Here is a 25,144-nt window from a genome sequence, read left to right as displayed (position 1 = left end):
ATCACATATGATTGCTGCAAATGTGCTTACAAGAATTAATGTCCCTGTTGGACAAAATAATATGGCAGCAAATGATTTATCTGTTGCACGCCTGAAGCGTGGCAGACCCTCAGACTCAAAAGGTTCAGTCCTTCGAAAGAAGAAAAATATGGCACTACTGAACTATTGCATAACTGTCGCATGCCAGAAGCATGACAGTTGTTGCAAGGATACTTGTCCCGAAAAGGTTAATCCGCAGACATGAGAGTATTGATGTCTCATGCATGAAGCATGATAGACATATAGGTTCTAATGACTCAACTCCCGAAGTGGAGATTAAAATCCAAGCTCTATAACGCTCAAAAGGAGGTTATGATCCGCATTCTCTAAATTATGACTATCCTGGAAGAGATAGTGTAATGCCCTTGAAGAGGCAATGGATATCCCAAAAGAAATGAAAAACTTTTATGCATGCGCATGCACATGAGAATGTGGGATCACAGATTGATGATAACCAATGGTAATTTTGGTTTTTACCAGTAGCTACTAAATTCATCAATGAGCTGTGGTGATATTGAGTCCCGTTTTTTTTCCATCAACAAAATTATGGGCTAAAAATGGATAAAGGCAAATCCATTATAATTTTGTAAGAACGTGGAAAAATAGACCTATATACTTGGATACAATACAAATAGCCAAAAGATGTTGAACCTAGAAGGTTACATATGGGCATTTGTAATACCGTGAAATACACTCATATGATAAGACACAGGGTTGGAAACGAGTTCATATGAATGTGTCATGAAATGTAGAAAATCCCTGAAGGATTCAAATTGCTTGAAGAAAGCCCCGGAAGGGTAAAGCATAAATTATGTACTCAATACCAATGAATGGTATAAATTGCCTTAGTGAGTACTTCCATTATGGTATTGTTGCAACATACTAAAATCTCTTGCAAGAGTTGATGATATTAAATTGGGACTCCTGAAGAGTCAAGAAAGATTATAAAGTGTTGAGAGAAATATTGTCTCGAACTGCAGAATCGAACAATATGCCAACACGAATCTTATCCATGATGTTTACGACATTAAAGAATCATATGGATTGAAGATTATGAGTTGAATACTCAAATAATTAATACACTAAGAATGATCATTTATCTTCGCGAGGGGTAAAGATAAATTGATATTTGGTCCAGAAGTACCACATCTTAGTGAAATATATGCTTTATTGTATTTAATACAATACACTGAATGAAATAAAGCTTATATATTAATATCTCCGAGAAATTACATACACATGAGTTAAAACAAACAAACAGAAAGGAACCTTCACAAAGGTTACTCATGTGAAGCCTCAGTACTCGGAAGTACCCCAGAAGGGGAAGACACCAGAAGTTGATTATTTGGAGTCTCAATACTTGGTGAAACTCCAGACAGCTAAGACAATGGATGTCTTTGGAATAAAGACTCGAACCCCCGATTGTCATTTTGAGTCCGACCTTCGGATTCCAGTAGCTGGTCGAGCTTTCTTTTCATGCTCGTAGAGTAATTATTTGCAAGCATGTGTAACACTTTATTCTCATGCTTAAGCCCTCTAATTTCTTGTTTAAGACTTGCCACCTCAGCCATTAATGATTCAACTTGGTGGGTTCGAGCAAGTAAGCGCTGGCCCATATTGGATACAGAGCCCGCACATTGAACACTGAGAGCCAATGAGTCTTGAACGGCCGCCTCATCAGACCGGTTTGAAAGGATTCTGTTGTCCTTTGGAGTGAGAAGATTCCTGGCTACCACTGTAGCAGTTATGTTATCCTTCATCACAGAGTCCCCAACCGTAAGAGGACCATTAGAAGATGAGAAGGACGGGCGCCATATGTTATCCTGACGCTGCTCGTCTGTATCAATCCTGAGACTCAAATCTAAGCAAATGTTAGATGGACAAGCCATTTTCAGAAATGATGAAGGAATTCAGATAAAATCTCAGAAATGCAAGAAAGGAAAATTTTTGCAGGCAACAATTTTCTGAGTGTTTCTGAACAAAATTGATATCTCTATAAAAGGAGGGGCAACAGGACCACTTATTCAAAAATCGAAGAGACACCGATTTTCGAATTTCAAAAGCCGGATTTCCCTGCATGACGTCTGTCAACATTTCTCAGACGCAATCTCAGCTTTTGGATATCACGTGCAACTTTGTCAAAGATCTCTGATAAAGTTGAAAACGCGTGAATCTTACTGTTCTAATTACACCACAGTTGCTGACAAGAGTAAAGGCACATCACTACTACCTGTTATTGGGAAATCCATATATATGTCAACCTCTGTCCTCCATGGCAAGATAGAACTGAAAAATATTTAACTCTTCCTCATCTCTGAGAATGCATCTTTCACAAAGTATGTCGAAATACTCAGTTTTCTTCCTCTCCGAGAATACCTCTACAAACAAGTCATACCAGAGTAAGAGTATCTCATATCATCAGGGACGAGAGCAAGAGTATCTCATATCATGCAATCTCCCTGTCCTTTCCTTTGTCCTTGTTCTTACCTGCCAAGACAAGGACAAAGAAAGCAATATGTCGGAACCTCCACTCAAACTTTCGCTGCCACCAAGAAGTGATGGTCCATTCAAATACAAGGTTTGCATCCCACTCCTGTATCAGAGGACAAATACTACACGAGAAGATGTCAAACCTGCATAAGGAAAATATCACTTCTGCAAATGGAGCAAGTAAGGCAAGTGAAAATGATACATTGAAGCCTGTGGAGACAACCACAACAAACACATGTCAGTTCATCCCCGACAAAGTCTAAGATCAATTGTCACATGAAGCTCCTCATGTTCCAATTTCATTCAAGATCAAGCTTAGACGGCCTTTGAAGAAATCACAAGTCCGATTCAAGATTAAGTGTCCACCACCCTTGAATCAAATTCAGATCCAGATAAAATAGGTAAATTCAGACCTTTGGAGGAAGTCTAGCAGAAGGCCCTCCAACCCAGTTCAAGAACAAGTCTGTGGAAAGTTAACAATAAGTGAAACACCTCATTCGGCAACTATCACCGCTAAAAGACTAAAGTAGCAGGATCAATGATCAGCCTAAAGAATTTGAAATCAGGGGGAGAAACTCATCAAGGGGGAGCATCCAAAAATAGATCAAGATCTTAACGAGGCAACTCATGTTGATATGTGGGCATCCAAGGGGGAGTGTTGAAAAGTCTCATGGGCAATGAATGCCCACAGTTCCATTTGTAGAAAATGAAAGTGGAAAATGAATTGTGCTGTCAGAAGACGCGTTACAAATTTCAACATGCAGTATGGAGTTGCTCTATAAATAGAGCACTCTATATGTTTTCATGTAATAGAAAAGATAAGAGAGAAAAGAAAAAGAGCACAGAGAGAAAAAGAGACGAGGGAAGAGAAAGAGAGGAAGAGGAGAGGAGAGAATTAATAGAGTTATCTTTGTACTCTTATTATTCCAATTATAATGAAAGCATCACTACTGCCCGAGGACGTACTCCAGTCACACTGACTGTAGAGGAACCTCGTAAAATTTGTGTCTTGTTTTATTTATTCCACTGCACACACATCGTCTATTTTATAACAGAAAGTTGTAATTTAGTGTTTTTGACTCACCTTTTTAATTTGCCGCATTCGTCTTTAGGAGTTACGACTCCCATATTGGGTTCGCAAGGCCCAGACCTTGAGCTACATCTTGACAATGTGCGGTCAAAATTGTACTCTGTGAGGAATTGTCGATTGTAAAATGCAGAACTCACTTGAGGTATAATTATTTGACATTTTCATTCCATAAAGTCGGTCAAGAGCCAAACTCGGCGGCCTACCGAAGAGCCTGATTTCTAGGCTCGGGCCCATTCTCGCAAAGTGCCCTCTGCCCCAACAAAATATCTTACGCAGCATATGCCAAACTGAAAAGGAATTTATAAAATCAAAACCAGAGGATTAGGAAGGACTCGTGTCCTCCTCAAATCTCCAAACCCTGCGCATTTATATTGTACTTGCAGAATCTCTGTCCCTCTCTCTCTCTCTTCTCTCTATTCTCTCTCTCCACAACCACAACCACAACCACAACCACAGCCAATTGCCACAACACCAAATGCTTACCTTGAATATCAGTTGTCCTTCCCCTGTCACTTTCTCCAAATCCCGCCGTCAACTCCCCTCTATTAATGCCCCCTCATCCCCTTCCCCCTCCCCCTCCTCCTCTTCACTTCTCACTCGAATCCAAACGCAATCATATCCTCTGCACCAAAAACCCACCTCTCTCAGACCCCAAACAACCCCCAAATTCTCCAAATTCTCAAGCTTTACCAGAATCTATGGCTACCCATTTGGAATTTCTTCAAAAGAAACAAAACCCACGGGCCAGATTCGAGATTCGAGCTCAAAGATCAGCCATTTGAGCGAAGCCTGTGAATTCCCATCTGGGTTTGGGAGAAAACCCAGGTCCCAAATCCCAAAAGCTGCTTCTGAATCCAATGCAGGAGGGGAAACTGAAGCTGCAGTCGCAAAGCCCAAGGCCACCACCGCCCAGCTCGCGCTTATTTTTGGGCTATGGTACTTCCAGAACATTGTCTTCAACGTCTACAACAAGAAGGTACTGAATGTCTTTCCATATCCATGGCTTCTTGGATCTTTTCAGCTCTTTGCTGGGTCTGTTTGGATGTTCATTCTTTGGTCTTTGAAACTCCAACCCCGCCCGAAAATTTCTAAACCTTTCATTGTTGCACTCCTTGGACCTGCATTGTTCCACACTATAGGCCACATTTCAGCATGTGTCTCGTTCTCTAAGGTGGCGGTTTCTTTCACCCATGTAATCAAATCGTCCGAGCCTGTTTTTTCAGTAGTGTTTTCGTCGTTCCTAGGCGATTCGTACCCTTTACAGGTCTGGCTTTCAATCCTCCCTATTGTTATGGGTTGTGCTCTTGCTGCTATTACTGAGGTGTCATTCAATGTGCAAGGCCTTTGGGGTGCTTTGATTAGCAATGTCGGGTTCGTGTTGAGGAACATTTACTCGAAACGTAGTTTACAGAACTTCAAGGAAGTAGATGGGTTGAACTTGTATGGTTGGATCAGTATAATTTCGTTCTTCTATCTGTTTCCCGCCGCTATTTTCCTTGAAGGGTCTCAATGGGTTCAAGGATATCACAAAGCTCTTGCAGCTGTAGGAAAACCATCCACATTGTACCTATGGGTGTTGCTATCTGGAGTGTTTTACCATCTCTATAACCAATCATCGTATCAAGCTCTAGATGAAATTAGCCCCTTGACCTTTTCAGTTGGAAACACAATGAAGAGAGTGGTGGTAATAATATCGACTGTGTTGGTGTTCAGAAATCCAGTTAGACCTCTTAATGCACTTGGATCCGCCGTTGCAATTTTTGGGACTTTCTTGTATTCGCAGGCTACAGCTAAAAAGAAAAAGGGTGGTGAAAAGAAGGATTGAATATAATTTTTACTTGGTCTGCTTTAGGCGTCTTATTTTTTGGCCTGGTAAAATTTGTGATTTTGCTTTGGTTTGTTCTACAGCTATCAAGTTTTAATACTGGCTCAGGTTTCATATCATCGTTTCTTCCCCCTTGAATTTATGCTTGCGTCCGTGTGTGTTACCGATGAATGTATGCTAGGATTGATGAGGCCTTTATTCTACCTGTTCACTTGTTACCTGATTCGAATGATTTAGTTTTGATGTTTATTTGAGCCTAGAGATCTAGGAAGTTGAGTGCAGGATTTTGCCTTTTTGTTAAGCTTACACATATGGAGGAGGTCATTTTATTGTTAAGCTTCAAATGCTTGTTGTCTGGCTTTATAGTTATGCAGCACCTGAGACTATGAAGGTCGGGAACGCCACTTGTAAGGTGGTAGTTTGGTGTTCCTATATTTCTTGAGCTTCCTTACCTTGTAAGAACAAGCTACAACATGTAGGATATTGGCAACTGAGGAGTTTTCTGTACACCCTGAGTCGTCTAAACTATAGAGCTAGTATTTTATTTTAAAATAACACGATGAAAACTTGCACTTTAGTGATATTTTAAGTAAAGCAAAGAAACAAGGCTGGCTATAGAATGAAGTCGAAAATCCGAAGGTATGGAGCTCCAAATCTTTCACTTCAAGAAATTCACATTTTATCGAGTTTAAGTTGTGTTGTGTTAATCTGTATTTATCATTTGCGTGCTCTATGACATTACTTCTCTTCTTTTTCTTTTGCTTCTGGGTCTAAGACCGTAATCTCTGCTTGATCCTTACGTTAGAGATTACCTAAAGGCGGAGCTGACTTAAAGTATCTTCTTTTTCTTCTTGGTTAATTTGTTCTGTTGCTACTTTCGAACATGTTTGTGCATTTTCTTTTGTCATGCGCAATGACAACAATATTTTGTTACGTTCCACAGCTGATCTTCGTAGATGTATATTTGATACCGCTTCCTTGAGTTCTTGCTACTCTGGATCATGCTTGTCAGATTGACGATCTTGAAAGCAAATAAGATTGACCGGAATAACTCCAGATTACTAACGCAGCGGATTTGTTCTATCCATTGTTGCTTCATCCTATGCTTATTACTTCAACTATGTCACTGCAGGACCCAATACATTAGTGTCTAAATCTGTTGCGTTCTTCTTTGCGCGTGGCCGGTGTGTAAGAAACTTGCATTCAAAGTATAAATCAAAATCCCCATCTTAATATTCAAGGAGCAACAATACGTTCACTTTTATAAATATTGCAGAAATTTCATCTTCTTACAAGTAACAGTAGCTAGAACACCTCTATCCATATTCCGTAATGCTTGTCCACCATAACGTAAAATTATTGCACTCTTCTTCTATCTCCATCTCCAACCGAAGGGGTTAGCATGTCGTGCCAACAAGACGATGATTGAGCTACAAAGATTCACTTAAAACACAACCATTATTAGCGAGGAATTTGAAGAAAATTGGGGAGATCATCATTTTCGACTTATATTTTGTAAATCACATTATGTGACAGTTGATGGTTGAATTTTACCACCAGTCGCTACAACAAGTGATCTACAAAATATGGTTTAAGTAGACAGCATGATGGGAAATCAATACGCTACTTTCATCATCTGTCAGAAAATGCATGCTTATTAGCTTCAAAGAAAGATGAAGACAATTCCCCCACGTGTCCATTCGAATTCAAAGTCTGAATGAAGGCAATTGATCCTCCTTACTTGTACTTGATGCGTTTCCACGGTCTTTGCATACTTGTATTTGACGCGTTTTCGTTGTTTTTTGTTTTGGTCGAATGTGAACTCTGCTTTCTAAGTTTGTTTGTCATTTATTTTAATCACGCTACAAAGAAATGTACATTGAAAAAATAAGTGCCAACAAAACCAAAATTTCCGCAATGCCAGTGAAAATGTATCTATTTGACTTAGTGATTGTTAGTTTTGGAGTTATTAGATTAAGAACACACAACAATTGATTGGCTTATATGCATAAGTTGGATAAAGCTATAATTCCTATCTGACAACTCATGGTGGTTTCTTCTTAAGTTAGAAATCAAATGTATTTGCACACGAATATATGCTAATAAGTAAATTACAAGCTGAGACTAAGTAATTAATAGAATCAAAATTTTTACGATACAAGTGAGAATGTATTGACTTGACTTAGCAGTTGTTACAATATAGAGGGTGCAAATTTTAAGATGTAAAAGTCACATTTCTTGGATACATAAATAGAAGTTCTACTTCAACTAAAGGGAGAAATTTCAAAATTTATTAACATTTTTCTCGTTTGCTAGCGGACTCCACCTCATAAAGATGTAAAACAAGAACATAAAGAAGTTCAAGTAAAAAAAGAATCAAGGTCTAATGCCCTGTCTTCTCTGATCCTTTTCTTTTCTAGGTACAAGATCCATAAGCGTCCATTATTAAAGTGATCATGCACCGATATTATTCTCATATTTCAGTTAATCACATACTCTACGCCGTATCAAGTCTAATATGTGAGGATGTGGGGAGATATCTTTTTTTATGTACCAAGAACAAAAGCAAGTGACACGTGATGCAGTGTTTTTGATGCATCGAAAAATTTATCTGGAAAATATCTAATGACTAATTTGTGTTTATAAAATACGAATAATTTGAGCGTTACGTGAGGCGTGATGAATAATTGAAGTATTAAAAGTAAGCAATTTAAAAAGTTTAAGATGTCACTCCTATACACCGCGGTTCTTGCCTTCTGGGTACAGTCCAGAATCCCAGATAGAAATTTGTAGGTAAAAAGGGGTTGATTGATTCTCTCTTCCCTTCTCGCTCCGCTCGATCTCTGTCACTCGGCTACTCTCACCTCAGTGGCCAACCCCACTCCAACCAGGTTCTCCACCGACGTATTATTTTTCCTACTAAAACCGGTTTCAAATTTCTGGGTTTTAGGATTTTATTGTTTCTGACTTGTGGGTTTTTAATGAATTATGTTCGTCATAAAGCACAAGAGGTTCTTAGTTCTTAGTTTGGAAAATACTAGGTTTATGTTTGATGTTTCGTGCTTGTTCATCTGTTGGTTGGATGTATCTTTACTTGGACTGTCACAGTTTAGAACTTATTTTCCATATGTGGGCAAGGTTATGCTGGAGCTATATTGTTCTTAAAATCTCATATTTGAAGAAGAACAATTGACCATCTATGTTCATTGTTTTGCTCGTCAACTTATTGGTTCCAGCTCGATTCCTACTTTTCGCCTTTAATTATTTGCCCTACACTACGCACCTTGATTTTTTATGATAGCTAACAGCTCCTTCAACTTTAGATTATAAATGCTCTTCATCACTGGCTTCTGGTGGTGATCCAGGGCTGTTCTCCGATGGACTGATGCAGTGATTCTTAATATTCATATGTTTCTAGCTTCAGTCTGAGTATTTTCAATCTGTTCTCCTCATGTTATTGGAGTCTACATACAAGTTTTAGCTGACTCTGGTGATTCATGCTCATCATTCCATATAATTTACTTCCGTTCCACGCCTCTGGGATTTGGGGGCTTCAGGTGCAGAAGTTGGTTGATAATAAAGTTATATAATTACTTTCTTTGTAAACACGTATATATTCTAGTTTGGCTACTTGTTGTCCGGAATACTTTTTCATATAATCCTCAAGTTATTAGTCTATAGGCAAACGTTATATTAGTCTTCTTAGTTCATCCTATGTTTTATACTGGTTTCCCCGTGTTTCACTTTCACCCTTTCAGATACTTTCTAAAGAGTTCTATTTTACCTGCTAGGTAAAAAGTTTCCTTCTGCTCATCCTTTCTGATATTATTTATGTTTCTTGCGCCAGTGCATGTTTTGTTAAGTTATTTTTGAAGCTGTTAGCAACTTGTCATAACCTTTAAAATTTCTGACATTTTTCATCGCAAGATGTTTATTATGTTTTTCACTGTTAGATATCTTTTCATTAAGAGCATGATCTGTTTCGCTGATAATTTCGTTTTTGTTATGTTACAGTTGCTGAAGCAGAAGATCCTCAAATGGGAGACCAACCCACATCAAATTCCATGATTGAATTGCAAGGGGATGAGTTTTGGCCGCTCTCAGAGAAACCCTTTTTTGAAGTCGTTATCACAAAAGCAAATGTCAAGCCCTCTTATCAAATGGTAATGATCTTATCTCCCGTGATTGAAAGGTGGTGAGATATCCGATTATGTCAATTTCTTAACTGTTGATGCTTGTCCACATTAACACTTTGTTGCTGCTCAAACTTCTTTCGTCTTTGCAATTATAGGCGGTAGTGCTTTTAAATCCCTGACAACATGCTAGTTTGGGATCATCATTTTATTAGCTGTGGTCTAGTTCATTGAAATAATCATTTGTTGGGATAGGTGATCCCGGCCAAATTTCAACAAACACTACCTTCCTGTTCAATTCCTACTGTTCTCACGTTTGGAGGCAAAAACTGGGAGATGACATATACACACGGCTCTGGTCAGAGAAAGTTTGATACTAACTGGAGAGAATTTGTCAACGACAACAATTTGAAGGTTGGAGATGCATGTGTATTTGAACTCCTGGAGTGCAGCAGCACAAAACTCGTATTCAGAGTCCAAATTCTCAGAGGTGACATCCCATCTGAACTTCTAGGCAAGCTGAAAGGTGAGACTGTAGATGCACCCATAATTATTGATTAGTATATTCTACATTGCCTGCCTTTTCATCGATGCTCTCATTCTCCTGAATGGCATTAACATCAGGAGCTAATATAATTTGAATATGTGGAACTCCAGCAGATCTTGTTAAGGATGCTACATCTGTATACTGCTGAGTCCCTTATGTTGTTCCAGTCTAGGCGTTATGGTGTAATCTGATATGATATTTTATGTATGAGAATCTATTGTATGCACATTCGGATACGTTGGAAAGAATGTTATCTAGTAAAGTACTTAATTTCTCAGAGGCCTCCTTGAGGTTTCTGTAACTGTCCTCTTTAATAAGTTCTTACCGCTCAACTGACCTGCTGTCTCAAAATGCATCAAACAACCGGAGGAATGAATCCGAAGGTCATATAATCCACTTAGTGACAATACTTGCTATTTCTGATGAGTTGGGAGGTTTTCTGTGGCTATCATGATTCTTGGCTTGAAGGACTATGTTGTCCCCAAGGGATTCTTGAATCTGATGAAACTGAGGGGATGACACCGATTTGTTAAACCTTTAGCTTGTCTTTGTTTAGTCTGTACTTTTATTTGATAATTTACCAGATGGTGTAGTTCTGTCTTTGATTTAAGATTGTATCTTTTCATTCTGTTTTTTTTTTGTTTCTTTTTCTCTCAGAGTGAGCAGTCACCGGAAAAAAGAGCAGTTACCACTAGTTATGCTACATATGAAGATAGACCTTTACTTGATATAGCTATTCGACTGTCCCCAGCCAACTGTAGACAAGATTGTTTAGGCTTTCAAACCTTGGTTAAATGCATAGAGTAGAATGTCAAAAAGGAAAAGAAAATCTCAATCCATTTGAACTCCTGTAAATTGCAGCAGTTTATGTTGTAAAAGTGGAACCTGTTTATAAGGTTTGGGGCTAGCTCAGGCGGTGAGGGGTTAGAGATAGCAGTTAGGAACTTGGGATTAGGATAGATGATGAACTCGATCTGGACACCAAAAAACCTGGTTCTTACAGTCCTGTTTTTGTTGTTTATATGCTTCTGTGAATTGTATTTTGGAGCATGTGTAAGAGAATATATAAAAAGAATACAACAAAAACAGAAGGGTGAAAGATGGTTAGAACTCATCTAAAAAATTTCTAACATTCTCTTGCTGACATCTTCCCTTCTACTATGTTACATGTAATCTCTTTATTTTCTCAGTCTAACATGCATATACTCATCGCTTACGTCTATTTTTCATTTGAAATCCCACACATCTATAAGCTTTTCCCGAAGTTACCATTATATGAAATCCCACATCTATGAGCTTCTCCAAAAGTTACCATTTATAAAATTATGAAAATTCGAAGCTAAGAGGAGGTTTGTAAGGAGGATTCTGTGACTTGTGTCCGATTTCTGTTCCTCTCAAATCGATTATAAGCGGTCCTTGTCCGTAGGAATAGCAAGAAGCTTGAAGTTAAACCTACTATTGAAATACAGCCCCACCATATGAATGTCTGCCTATAGCATGACCTTCCCATGCACAATGTTGCATCCTTTAACAAGCTCACTGGGGTGATTGAGCTTCCTTCATGGGAATCATACACCAAAGCTGCAAGAAGGCCATATAGGAGTGAGCCAATTGGGATGTTGGTGATGAGGATGTTGTGGTTTACACCCGCGCTGTTTGGGCCGAAAATCTCTGATGTGACTGACACAGCTGCAGAAAACACAAAGCCGGAGCTTATCCCAATTAAGCCTGTTCCTGTACGCAGCATTGCCTCACTGCCTGATGCGGCCAGCAGAAAGAAGGCAATTGGTGTTGGCAGCAGCGCAACTACTAGCCATCCAGTCCTTGCAAAATAGACCTTGCTGCATTAGCAAGACGCAGGTTAGGTTTTATTGCATCTGGTTTTTTCTCATTCTCCAATTGATAAAACCAGTAGTTTTTTAGATACATACTCACGCAGGAAATCTGGTGCAGCTGAGAGCAAACGGCCGAAGAAGGAGCATGAAGAATATACTGTGACAAGAGAACTAGTCAGGGAACTGTATCCAAGTGATTCTGAAATCTGGCCTAGATTGTTGCTGTAGACCAACCCAATAGTTGCCCCACATAAGTATGCAGCATAGTATAGCCAAAAATCCCACCGGCGTACGAGCAGCCTAGCTGAGTGCTCTTCACCTAGCACTGTCAACCTGTCTTTTTCCATCACCTTCCCAAAACAAGCGAAACACCCAAAAAAGCCTTCCCTGTGTATCAGCCCATACGAACTGGTGTTGGTGGGATTTGTGGCATTCGTGGCATTATCATTTTCACTTCCAGCAATGAGTTCCTTATGGAGCTCAAGATCATCAGTGTCAACCAGATTGAAGGTTGACGAGATTTCAGAAAGGAAGCTTGAGGGGGAGTTCCTACGAGCCCACTCACGCGCATATGCCATTCCAGGCAGACACAGAGGTAGGATTAGGAGACAAATCGCACCAACTAAGAGTATCCGAGCTTTTGATGCATCAGATGATAGTGAGTTGAGGAGGAGGAGATATAGGCCTGTGACCACAGCTAGGATGTTTAGGCAAAGAAAAATCATGGAGTCACGGCGAGTGGCCTCAGCGGGAAGGGACTGAACTGGGGGCTGACGGAGCACAGGGATTAATGCAACGACGGATGGGAAGAGAGGAACTAGAGCATTAAGGAAGAGGTAGATGGTATCACTGTTCGGGTTTACTGCATTGGCAATGAGGGTGTAGAGGGCTGCACTTAACCCATTGAAACTGATTGTGAGGGACAGCGCAAGTGCGCGGTTGGCTTGGAAGTGTCTGATGCATAGAACATAGCAGATTGTGTTGAACCAGCAGATGCTGCATCCAGCCAACAAGCATAGAAGGTATACCTGCCAAGCCAAAACACTTAACATTAATCATCTGGTTACTTGTTTTATGATCCTCAATCTTCCTTTGGTTTTTATTTTGATCTCAATTGTTTTTTGCTGCTTTTTCATTACTAGCTCCCAATGAAATGAGGATCACTTGGCCCAACATGTGTTGTGGCCTTATTCTTAATTCTTTGAAGCTTTTGTCTTATTTACTCAAAGAAATAAACCTTATTTGCTAGGGATTTGCAGCGTAAGTAGTTAAGAGCGTTTATTCATGCACTCGAGGTCATGTGTACTAATACTTTGTGAGTCAATATTGGTTCTTTAGAAAGAAAAAAGGCTTATTTGTAGCAATGATCTCTGAATTTTACCCCTAGTTTAATTTTAGTCTCTGAACTCTCATATTAATTTTTCTTAGTCTTCGAACTTAAAATGTATTGTACCATTGATCTTTTTCACTAATGCCGTCTATTTCTCAATAACTTCAAGCGTATATTGGAACTGTATCCCACATAACCAAAAATGAATTTAAAAATGAGAAAAAAAAAATCTTAAATATCAGATTTTTTTTTTTTTTGAGTAAGAAAATTGAATACATAAAATTTTTTTTTCGTAGCTTAATATGTGATTTGTTAGTTATTTAAGTCCAACCACAGTTTGATCTCCTACCAACTATGAAATCGTGTTGCTTAATATATACAAGTTGCTAAACTCCAACCCTTTTTATTTTGTATTTTTGTAATCCAAATTTCATTTGTTTCAAGTTTTAGATATTAATTTATAAATTATCATATATTTTTTAGTTTCTTCTATTGTTTTTTGAAGTTTTAAGTTGAAGTTCCTAATAAAACCCTAGATTTAATGGAAAAAAGACGGAGTTAGTGAAAATGACCAATGAAGCAACACATTGTTAAGTTTGAGTACTAAAGAAGAGTTCATAAATTAAAATTAAATTAGAGATAAAATTCAGAGATCGTTATTACAATTAAGCCAAAAGAAAAACACAAACAAATCTAACTTAGTTTAACAAAACAAATAGTTGATTTAGGGAAAATGGATTTACCCTAACATTATCCATTTTCGTATATACATTTGTATCTGTCACACCGACTTGCATAGTTCTATTGTTAATTTAATACAATATGCTTTACTTAACATTGATTTAGATTTTGTCAGAAATGATATTTTTAGGTCCACAACTTTATTATTTCATTTTGTGAATACAATGATATGAATTCCTAGGGTAGGATTTAATTTCAACCAAAGTGAACCAATCATGATAATGCCGTGTCGAACTTGTCATCAGCGGGACACTTCCAAATAAAAGAAAATCTTAGACTGAAGTATTAAGTGACTCCCAACTTTTATTTTGACGTTTTTCTTCCTGCAAGCTAATACAAAAACAAAACGAAAAAGAGATCGTGAGGGAAAAAATTCATCACCTCAGTTTTCTAGTGTTTTTTGGGGTAGATGGAGTCCTCAATGAAATGATGTGCTTGTTTTCCCTATGATTGGCTGATTAGTTGACTTATTAGGACTCGAACTGAAAGGTTGAAACCAAGCACATCAGCCTACATGCTTTTGTGGCCGTGGAGGTTACAAGTTCACCAATTTTAGGCCTAACTTCCCCTTCACTTTCCCAAGAAAAAAAAAGAAAACTGACTCCAAAAAAATTATAACCGAAATTGCAAGAAAAACATATGAACACATATATCCAAGGAAAAACCAAATCCGCAAAATATATGACAAGGAAGATGCAAAACACGTTAAAGTAGGATATCGATTTTCACTTCCGTTTTCTCTTCTTGCATTATGTTGATTCTTCATTTATTCAAAGAAAGAAAATGGGAGTGCGAGAATCACATAATTCCGTTGCAAGAATTAAAAGAAAGAAAGACAAGAGCTGACTAACCATGACATAGGGCACAGAGATGATTCCACGAATGACAAACCATTGGAGGCCATAACCAACCAAACCCATGAAGACAGCCATGAACATAACAACCCACAAGGGAAAATACATGAGAGAAACCCCAGAACACCAACCCAATGCCTTCCCCATATCCGAGGCCACCGATAGATAGTTGAGCTGCACCTGAGAAATCCCCAGCACAGATTTCAGTTCAGAAGAATACGATGCGAAATCAAAGTTTGTTCCCGTGAACGCCTGTATCCACGTCGCCACCACAAGTATCATCCATTTTCCTGATTGCCCAACCATTCTTTCTCGGCCCCCAAAATCTTTGATTTCTAATTCAAATCGTTCTTCGAATTAGAAACCGAATCCTCAGAGGATATAGAAAAAAACGAAATGGGTTATGGGGTTTGAGGGAGAAAGAAGGGGTTTTAGGGGTACGATTTGTTCTGGGATTTGGATTGGATTGATATTTTCATAGGTGGCATAACCATATCTTGCAACTGCTAAATTCGTACATGGTTGTGTTCGTTGGCTCCCTCGTTTTCATGCATCAGTTTCTCTCTTCTTATTAGCTCTTGGATCTTTTTACATCTAACGGTCCAAATTAAAAGTTAAAGATGATCGTCACTGAATTGATAGATGACGTGGCAATGACGTGTAAATAAATTAACATAAATCTAAATTAATTAAAAGATATAAGAAACAATTTCCCATTGCAAATAGAGCATCCATCTTCCTATACCGCTATACGCCATTGCCCATCAAATAATAAAAAAAATCCCCATAGTTAAGAGACGAGAAGATTGTCATTAATTATTTGTTTTAAATTGTGAAATATGAACAAGAAACTTGAAAGCTTCCTTGCTCAATGAAGAACATGCATGCTTAAATTTTTTTTTTATCAAAAATCAATTTTGGGGTTTTAAAACCCTAATATTCCTTTTTATGCAGATTTTTTTTTTTAAATCCAGTGATATTCGTTTAATTCTGACGAAATTAATAGCCTTAATATTTGGTTTCTAAGCACCTTTCTACATAAGATGGTTCAACTTGTTGACAATCTAATTGGTTTCATCCCCTTAGTCTTTTCCTTTTTCTAGGACCACATGCTTTTCGCATCACCATCATATATTCTAGTACTTAATTCCAAGTGCTTTTCCAAATCAGAGGTTCTGTTTGATCAATCTCCCATGCATGTGTGTCCTTCGTTTATGGGTTTCGGTCGTGTAGTGTTTTTTTTTTTTTTTTTTTTTTTTTTGTTTGAACAAATGATATTATCTACACTAAGAGAAAGTAGGATGGATTTAAGCCTCACAATGGGCTAGCAATAATTTAGTTCAAATTCGCTTTTGGTAAGATAGAACTTAAGACCTCTTACTTACATGTGAATAGTCGTTTTGATAACATATAATTCATCTTATTTAATCGGGCTGTTTGGTAGATGGGCTGGAAGGGGAATAGAGGTGGGCCTTGATTGTACCAAGTTATTACATTTCGACGGATGGGCTTGAAAATACAACCCAACCCACTAAGTAAATGAAGACCGATACATGGCGAATTATTTTGATGATGGTTGAGCCCACCCCAAATGTGCACAACATGGTCGTCAAGAACGACATGTCGGTAAATCACAAAGATGAACCGTTAACGTTATTGAAGCCAAGAAGCGTAAATGACAACCATCATCATTTGGTACGATCAATAAATGGCCTCTTACAGTACGTTTGACTCTCTTGTGTTTGCGGGTATTGTTCATATTGTTCGTCGTTGTTATCGTAAACAATTTCTTCACAGGAGGTGAAAGATATATGTCCATGTGACAAGTCAACATCTTTCATGCTTGACAAATAATCTGAACATTCATTGTCACGTTGGAAATGTGTCATAAAGTCAATCATGAAATAATACTTTACGTGCTTTTACATATTAAATTAATCTAGTTTAATTTAAGGTTCTTTGGATATAGATCCTTGTAATTCTTATTTCCTCGACAAAAACCCACCTAGTTATAAACATTTAAACAAAACCCAAATTAAAAATGACTACCAAGTATAGTAGCAATTGACTTATTATTACAAAATATTTACAATTTGCACCACAATATTCAAAATAAAATCAATAAATGTTATTACTCACCATAATTACAATAAAAATATATATTATTGCACATATTATTACCCCTAACACACACGTATATACTTCAAATGTATATATTACTACCATATATATAATACTGCTATATGTTCACATACACACACACACACACACACATACACATGCACAGTATTACATGACACACCCCGACCAAAATCAAAGCGTGCTGGCCGTCACGTGAGGGTGACGTAGCCATGTGCATAGTGCGGAAGCAAAAGATAATAATAAAAGTACGAATAATTAAAAACTAAACTACTAAGTAAGCTAGTTAAAGTAACATACTAATGTGAGACTAAGTGTGATAAACAATAATCAGAGCACAGAAAGCCTAAGTGCAGTCCTAAAGAACGAAAACTATTTACACCACACCCAAAGGTGATCCTACATTTGTGATGTTCTGTCAGAATCACCGTCAAGTCCTCGTGAATCACCAAAACTGCTTCTAACTGGAACCTGGAGGGGAGTAAAACAGAAAGTGTAAGTGGGCAAAAACAAAGCTTTTCAAAATCATTTCATTATTAAAAGTTCTAATCCCTCGCCGTAAAACCTGTATAGTTTCTCAGAAAATAGAATATACACATATATCGAAAACATGTTCAGAAATATGCCATGTCGAATGCCTCCACATAAAATGTAAGTAACCCAGGTAATGTCAATCAATGTAGAAAATATGTCAGCCGGAGTCACCTAACGTGACTTGTACGGCTGAATCTAGAGCTCAAATCCACATCTCAACAATTATACCTGCACACGAGTCGAAACCACCTGAAGTGGTCTGTACGACAGGATTAGGTGTAAATAAGTACGCTCAAGTGCTACGATCACGTGAAGACTGTGCGAATAATCGCGGGTCACCTACGAGTCGGAAACACCTAAAGTGGTCTATACGACGGGACTGTGCACCCAACTTGGATCCAAGATGAGCGTGTGGTGCGGGAGGTGAACATCACGTGAATGATTGTGCCCTCTCTGGGCGGGAGCACTAACGCCGGGGGTGCATGTTATGAGCTCTCTATGCATCTCACATAATCACTAATTCACAATCATAATCTATAAACTTACCCGGCACTTACCTGTGCATCCGCAGCACCAATAAAAAATAAGTGCAACTACTAATGCATAATTAAAATAGGCAATACTATGCATGGCATTTAAAACATATAAGCATTCAATTTCATTTTCTGGGAAAAACCACAAGTATATAGGTATATAAGGAAAACCAAAAGCCCACTCACTGGTATGTGGAAGGATCGTAACCCCCTTGGCTCGAGTGACTGCGCTTGTCCTCAAGATAGGTCTCACTTATATGCGAAACAACTATAAAAACGTCAATTTAAAGCACATAACCAAAACTAGGTAATAATTTCTCATACAATGCTCAAATGGGGTGTGTGAATACACCAACGTTATCTACTCAACCTCACGAACAACCCCATATTTTAAAATAATTTTTCGAGGCTCCATGCGCCGGTGAGTGCACTGACCTACGCGCCCCCCACGTGCGGCCACGTGTCAGGCACACTGACGACATCAGGAATATTCCGTTAAACTCTAACAAATTCCGTTAAAACTGACTAACGACGTCAGCATATTCCGTCCAAAACTGACGGAATATACCGCTTTCTTCTTCGGCGAAACGCCAGTCGCCGGAAACTTGGAAAAACTTTAAACCCTTCGTTGTCACTCGTTTCTTCACCAAATTTCATGAAACTAGTACCAAATTAAAGCTCATAACTTGTAGAACATTTCCTTACCTGTTTAAAGCCCCAAAGATCATGAGATGTTGTCGGAGAAATTTAAGAAAAATCGGCCAAACTTGCAACTCACGATCCCGACGTCCAATTCCACCCAACGAACCACCTCGAGCTTCCTAAGGACCTTACTAAGCTTCCTACAAGCTTCAATTTCCCTGAAAAACAATATTTCATGTGTGCATGAACAGTGACCAAATCGAAGATTCCTGGTTCGACATGAAATCGAAGGATTCCTTACTTGAAATTGGTATGGTTGAACTCGTATGATCATCACGAACACGAAGGTACCATTTTCCATTTCGATCAGCAACGTTTGCAAGGGTTTTGAACCCTGTCCGTACAAGTGAGAAGGAGAGAGAGAGAGAGTTTGAGACAGAGAGAGACACGGGAGAAGATGATGTGGATGTAGGTGTGTGTGTGGTTCAAATGCAACCAACAAAACCACAAAACAATCACTCCAAAATGAGAAATAACCACCAAGGGCAAAATTATCATTTCACACCTACGGTATGAATAATTCGGAACAGGCTGTCACCTACTTCCTTAAAAAAATTTCATCCCAAAATTTATAACAACTCAAACTAACCGCTAGTAACCATAGAATAGGCGAGGATACAAATCTCTCATCCAATCTTCCATCTCCCAAGTAGCCTCCTCGGCGGAGTGATTCCTCCACAAAACTTTCACTAAACTCACAGTCTTGTTCCTCAGAACCTTTTCCTTCCAATCCAGAATCTTTACTGGTTCCTCGTCATATGTCAAATTCGGGTTAATTTCTAATGGTTGAGGAGGTGTCACATGTGACGGATCCGCAACGTAATGACGAAGCATGGACACATGAAGAACATTATGCACTTTAGCCAGCTCAGAAGGTAACTCAAGCCTGTAGCCACTTCACCAACTCGCTCGGTAATCATATATGGTCCGATATACCTGGGACTTAGCTTGCCTTTCTTTCCAAACTGTACGACACCTCTCCACGGTCAAAGCTTCAGAAACACCCAATTACCCACTTTATACATCCTGACAGTGGCATGCTGGTCCGCAAAACTCTTTTGTTGATCCTGGGCCGTTTTCAGGTTAGACTTAATTACCTGAACATTCTAAGTAGTCTCATCTATAATCTCGGGGCCCACCAAAACTCTTTCTCTGACCTCTGACCAACACAAAAGTGTTCGATAAGATTTACCATACAGTGCCTCAAATGGTGACATGTCGATACTCGAATGAAAGCTGTTGTTGTAGGAAAATTCCATTAAATCCAACTGTTTGTGCCAAGCGTCGCCAAACTGCAATACCGAACATCTCAACATATCCTTCAATGTTTGAATGGTCCTCTCTGATTGTTCGTCTGTCTGAGGATCATATGTCGTACTGTAGAGTAATCTCGTACCCAAAGCTTCCTAAAAAGCCACCTAAAATTTAGAAGTAAATCTTGGGTCACGATCCGAAACAATACTCACTGGAACACCATGGTACTTCACAATCTTCGATATGAATAATTTAGCTAATCGGCCCAAAGAATACTTTTCCCTCACTGGAATAAAATGCACTGACTTGGTAAGCCGATCAACTATCACCCAAATGCCGTCAAAACCATTATGTGTATGCAGAAGCTTGTACATAAAATCCATAGTAATATTTTCCCATTTCCACTCTGGAACGGGAAGCGGCTGTAGCAACCCCAACTTCTTCCTTTCAGCTTAACTTGTTGACAAATGGCATACCTACTCACATACTCAGCTATCTTTCTTTTCATACCCGGCCAATAATAAAATGGTCGAATGGTATGATACATTTTAGTACCTCCTGGATGCATTGCATAAGCTGAGATATGCGCTTCATCAAGAATTGCTTTCTTTAATTCCAAATTATTTGGCACATACATTCTGCTCTCCTGCATAAGCATGCCATCCGATTCTCGAATTCTGAAGTCTTTCTTTTTCCCCTGATTCTTTGCTTCAATTATTTCCTGGGTCTCTTCATCAACCATCTGGGCTTCAAGTACACGATTAATTAAAATCGGCCTAACTTGAAAATTAGCAAGTAAGGCTACCTCATGATCTTCTACCTCTAACCTCACTCCAGTTGATCTTAAATCTGTCAGAAGAGGAACATGACTAGCGTACAACGCATTAATACGGCCTTGAGATTTTCTGCTAAGTGCATCAGCTACCATATTCGCACGACCAAAGTGATAATCAATCATGCAATCATAATCACTAAGCAGTTCTAACCATCTCCGTTGATGAAGATTAATGTCTCTCTAAGTGAAAAGATATTGAAGACTCTTATGATCTGTAAATATCTTACATTTTTCTCCATAAAGATAATGTCTCAACATCTTCAAAGCAAAGATAATGGCTGCTAACTCTAAATCATGAGTAGGGTAATTCATCTCATGAGGCTTTAATTGTCGTGAAGCATAAGCAATCACCCTACCATGTTGCATCAGCACACATCCTAGACCATTTAAGGAAGCATCATTGTAGACTTCGAAATTATCACTATCATCCGGGAGTGCCAAAACAGGTGCATGAGTAAGACAATACTTCAATTGCTGGAAACTCTGCTCATAATTATCATCCCACTCGAATTTAACATCCTTCCTAGTTAACCTCGTCAGTAGTAAAGCAATCACGAAAAAATCCTTTACAAACCGTCGATAATATCCTGCTAAGCCAAGAAAACTCCTCACCTCAGTGACGATTTGTGGCTGCTCCCAATTCTCCACTGCTGCTACTTTTTGAGGATCCATCAAAATACCTTGAGCAGATATGACGTGTCCCAAAAATGCCACTTGATCTAACCAAAATTGGCACTTGCTAAACTTAGCATACAGTTGGTGTTCCCTCAACCTCTTCAACACCAAAGTAAGATGTCGAACATGCTCAGATTTAGACTTACAGTATACCAGGATATCGTCAATAAAGACAATGACAAACCTATCCCAATACGGCTGGAATACTCGGTTCATCAAATTCATAAAAGTTGCTGGTGCATTCGTCAATCCAAATTGCATCACCAGAAACTCGTAATGACCATAACGAGTCCTGAAAGCTGTCTTAGGGACATCCTCACTACTGATCTTCAACTGATAATAACTAGACCTCCCTCAAATCAATCTTGGAAAATACGCAGACACCTCGAAGTTGATCAAACAAATCATCAATACATGGCAATGGATAACGGTTTTTAATTGTTACCTGATTCCATTGCCGGTAATCAATGCATAACCTCATAGTCCCGTCTTTCTTTCTCACAAATAACACTGGAGCTCCCCAGGGTGAAGTACTAGGCTGAATAAAACCTTTATCCACTAATTCCTGCAACTAGATTTTCAATTCCCTCAACTCAGCAGGAGCCATTCGATAAGGAGTCAAGGATATATGATTAGTACCTGGAAGCAAATCAATGGTAAACTCCACATCTCGGTCTGGCGGCAATCCAGGTAAATTGTCAAGGAAATCATTAGGAAAATGCCTGATTACCCTTACATCCTCCATGCTACTAGGAGCAACATCGTTTAACACTACATGAGCTAAGTATCCTTGGCAACCTTTTGATAACAACCTTTTTGCTCGCACAACATAAATAACGCCATGTCTCACCACACTCTGCTCACCCACAAAAGTAACCACAGGTAATCCAGGACGATGGAAGGTAACTGTTTTCCCGTAACAATCTATGTTGGCACGATTAAAATGCAACCAATATATGCCCAAAATCACATCAAAATCAACAATATCTAACGGGATAAGGTTAGCGGGCATAATGACATCCTCCATCATCACTGGACATCCTGGATACACACAATCAACATAACATCTATCCCCTCTAGGCATAGCAAACTCTAAATCATACCTTAGAGGTGAAAGGTGAGGTTGCATCACTTGAGCAAATGTATGAGAAATAACAGAATGTATCGCATTAATCAATACTCTAGCAAAATAACCAAGGATATTTAACGTACCCATAATCAAGTCAGGATTATTTTGAGCATCTTGCAGAGAAATATTATGGATGTGCCCTGGGTCTGCTGTCGTCCACCACGACCTCTACTAGTCTGACCACCTCGACCCTGCACATTACGCCCCTGACTAGGCTGACCAGACTGCCTTGAAGATCCCGCACTACTAGTAGCAATCTCTCTCTGCTGAGGCTGTCCTCTCTGGTACCACTGAGATCCACCTGTTGGAATGAGAGGATACGACATATAACCTCTGGAGTACTGAGGATACCCACTTTGAGAATAAGGATCCTGGGGATACGGATATTGCCCTGGAGCATAAGGAATGACATCACCCTGATAATGGTAAGCACCACTACAACCCATCTGACCATAACTACTAGGCCTTGGGACCTGCTGGATCGGCGCTGGTGGTGGTAAGAAAGACTGCTGGGGCCTCTGTTGACTCTGGGGACAATTTGCAGCTCTATGTCCCATTTTCCCACAAGTGAAACAACCACTGCTGCCTCTCCTACATTCACCAAAATGCCTATTGTTACACCTACAACAAAATGGAGCCCTTCCTCTACTGGCACCACCCTGTCTCTGGCCTCTAGGACCCCCAAAAAATCTACCACCTCTTCCCTGACCAGTGGCACTAAAACATCTGCTGGAAGAACTGGAACTGGCTCCACTCCGCTTAAAACTCTGAGTCTTGCGAGGTCCTTGAGATGCTTGACCTTTGCCTTTATCGTCTTTCCTTTTATTACCATCTTTATCCTCTTCTTCACTCTCACTAGGCATGTTATCAGAATCCTCAATCTTCAACAAAATCTCATAGAACTCCTGATAAGAGTTGCAAGGAGTAGTGGTCGCCATAGAACGCCACTTCTTCTTAGTACCCAATCGAAAACGACCAAGCATCTTTACCGGATAATAAAGAGATAAATCACTGAACCTCTGATAATACTCGTTCACTGTTAACTTCCCTTACCTCAATTCAGTAAATTCTTGCTTCTTACGATCAATGTACTCAGGGGGCACAAACCTTTTCTTAAACAAAACAACTGCTTAAACACTTCCCAGTCAGCCCTTTCCTCTGGGGTCAAACGACAAACCTCCTGCCCCTACCAGGATGACGATTCCTCACCCAAGAACCATGAAGTTGTCTTTACCCACTTTTCAACAGGAAGATTCCTCTGATTATGCAACACTCGAAAAGTTTTTTCAATATGCTAAAGCCACTGCTCAGCTCCCTCAAAACCCTCGTGGCCCTTAAACTTATCCAGCTTTAAATTATACATGGTCTCTAGAGGAGTTCTCTGGGGAGGACGGAGCGCAGACTGAATGGCAGTAGCAATAGCTTCCCCTAACTGAGTTATATCGGGGAAACTAGGCTCAGCAAAGCGATGTGGTTCCCTACAAGGCGGCATAGTTTTGATAGAAGACACCAAAACAACTCACAAAATATGCAGGACTACCAAACTTAGGCTTTTATACCAAACTGACACACCCCGACCGAAATCAAGGTGTACTGGTCGTCACGTGAGGGTGACGTAGCCATGTGCATAGTGCGGAAGCAAAAGATAATAATAAAAGTACGAATAATTAAAAACTAAACTACTAATTAAGCTACTTAAAGTAACACACTAATGCGAGACTAAGTGTGATAAACAATAATCAGAGCACAGAAAGCCTAAGTGCAGTCCAAAAGAACGAAAACTATTTACACCACACCCAAAGGTGATCCTACATTTGTGATGTTCTGTTAGAACCACCGTCAAGTCCTTGTGAACCACCAAAGTTGCTTCTAACTAGAACCTGGAGGGGCGCAAGACAGAAAGTATGAGTGGGCAAAAACAAAACTTTTCAAAATCATTTCATTATCAAAAGTTCTAACCCCTCGCCGTAAAACCTGTATAGTTTCCCAGAAAATAGAATATACACATATATCGAAAACATGTTCAGAAATATGCCATGTCGAATGCCTCCACATAAAATGTAAGTAACCCAGGTAATGTCAATCAATGTAGAAAATATGTCAGCCGGAGTCACCTAACGTGACCCGTAAGGCTGAATCTAGAGCTCAAATTCACATTTGAACAACTATATCTGCACACAAGTCGGAACCACCTAAAGTGGTCTGTATGATAGGACTAGGTGTAAATAAGTACGCTCAAGTGCTACGATCACGTGAAGACTGTGCGAATAATCGCGGGTCACTTACGAGTCGGAACCACCTAAAGTGGTCTGTACGACAGGACTGTGCACCTAACTTGGATCTAAGATGAGCGTGTGGTGTGGGAGGTGAACATCATGTGAAGGACTGTGCCCTACTCTGGGTGGGAGCACTAACACCGGAGGTGCAAGTTATGAGCTCTTTATGCATCTCACATAATC

The 25,144-nt window shown here is 39.3% G+C and overlaps 2 protein-coding genes and 1 long non-coding RNA gene across 3 annotated transcripts; 2 read left to right on the top strand and 1 right to left on the bottom strand.

Moving 5' to 3' along the window:
- The first annotated feature begins 3,858 nt into the window (after positions 1–3,858).
- Positions 3,859–5,692, top strand: LOC137748377 (xylulose 5-phosphate/phosphate translocator, chloroplastic-like). Its single transcript, XM_068488524.1, has one exon. The coding sequence runs from the start codon at positions 4,095–4,097 to the stop codon at positions 5,442–5,444; it is 1,350 nt and encodes a 449-aa protein (XP_068344625.1). The 5' UTR covers positions 3,859–4,094; the 3' UTR covers positions 5,445–5,692.
- Positions 5,693–8,110: 2,418 nt separating this feature from the next.
- Positions 8,111–10,331, top strand: LOC137749049 (uncharacterized). The gene is made up of 3 exons (XR_011070146.1): positions 8,111–8,335; positions 9,459–9,607; positions 9,833–10,331. It is a non-coding gene; the product is annotated as an uncharacterized lncRNA (long non-coding RNA).
- Positions 10,332–10,563: 232 nt separating this feature from the next.
- Positions 10,564–15,383, bottom strand: LOC137749048 (protein NUCLEAR FUSION DEFECTIVE 4-like). The gene is made up of 3 exons (XM_068489235.1): positions 14,882–15,383; positions 12,056–12,987; positions 10,564–11,965 (listed from the first exon to the last, which is right to left on the bottom strand). The coding sequence occupies exons 1-3, from the start codon at positions 15,188–15,190 to the stop codon at positions 11,464–11,466; spliced, it is 1,743 nt and encodes a 580-aa protein (XP_068345336.1). The 5' UTR covers positions 15,191–15,383; the 3' UTR covers positions 10,564–11,463.
- Positions 15,384–25,144: the final 9,761 nt, after the last annotated feature.

Source organism: Pyrus communis, chromosome 10 (genome assembly GCF_963583255.1).
Source record: "Pyrus communis chromosome 10, drPyrComm1.1, whole genome shotgun sequence".
NCBI lineage: Eukaryota > Viridiplantae > Streptophyta > Magnoliopsida > Rosales > Rosaceae > Pyrus > Pyrus communis.
The sequence above is the reverse complement of the archived record's forward strand: the minus strand, read 5'-3'. Positions and strand labels throughout refer to the sequence as shown.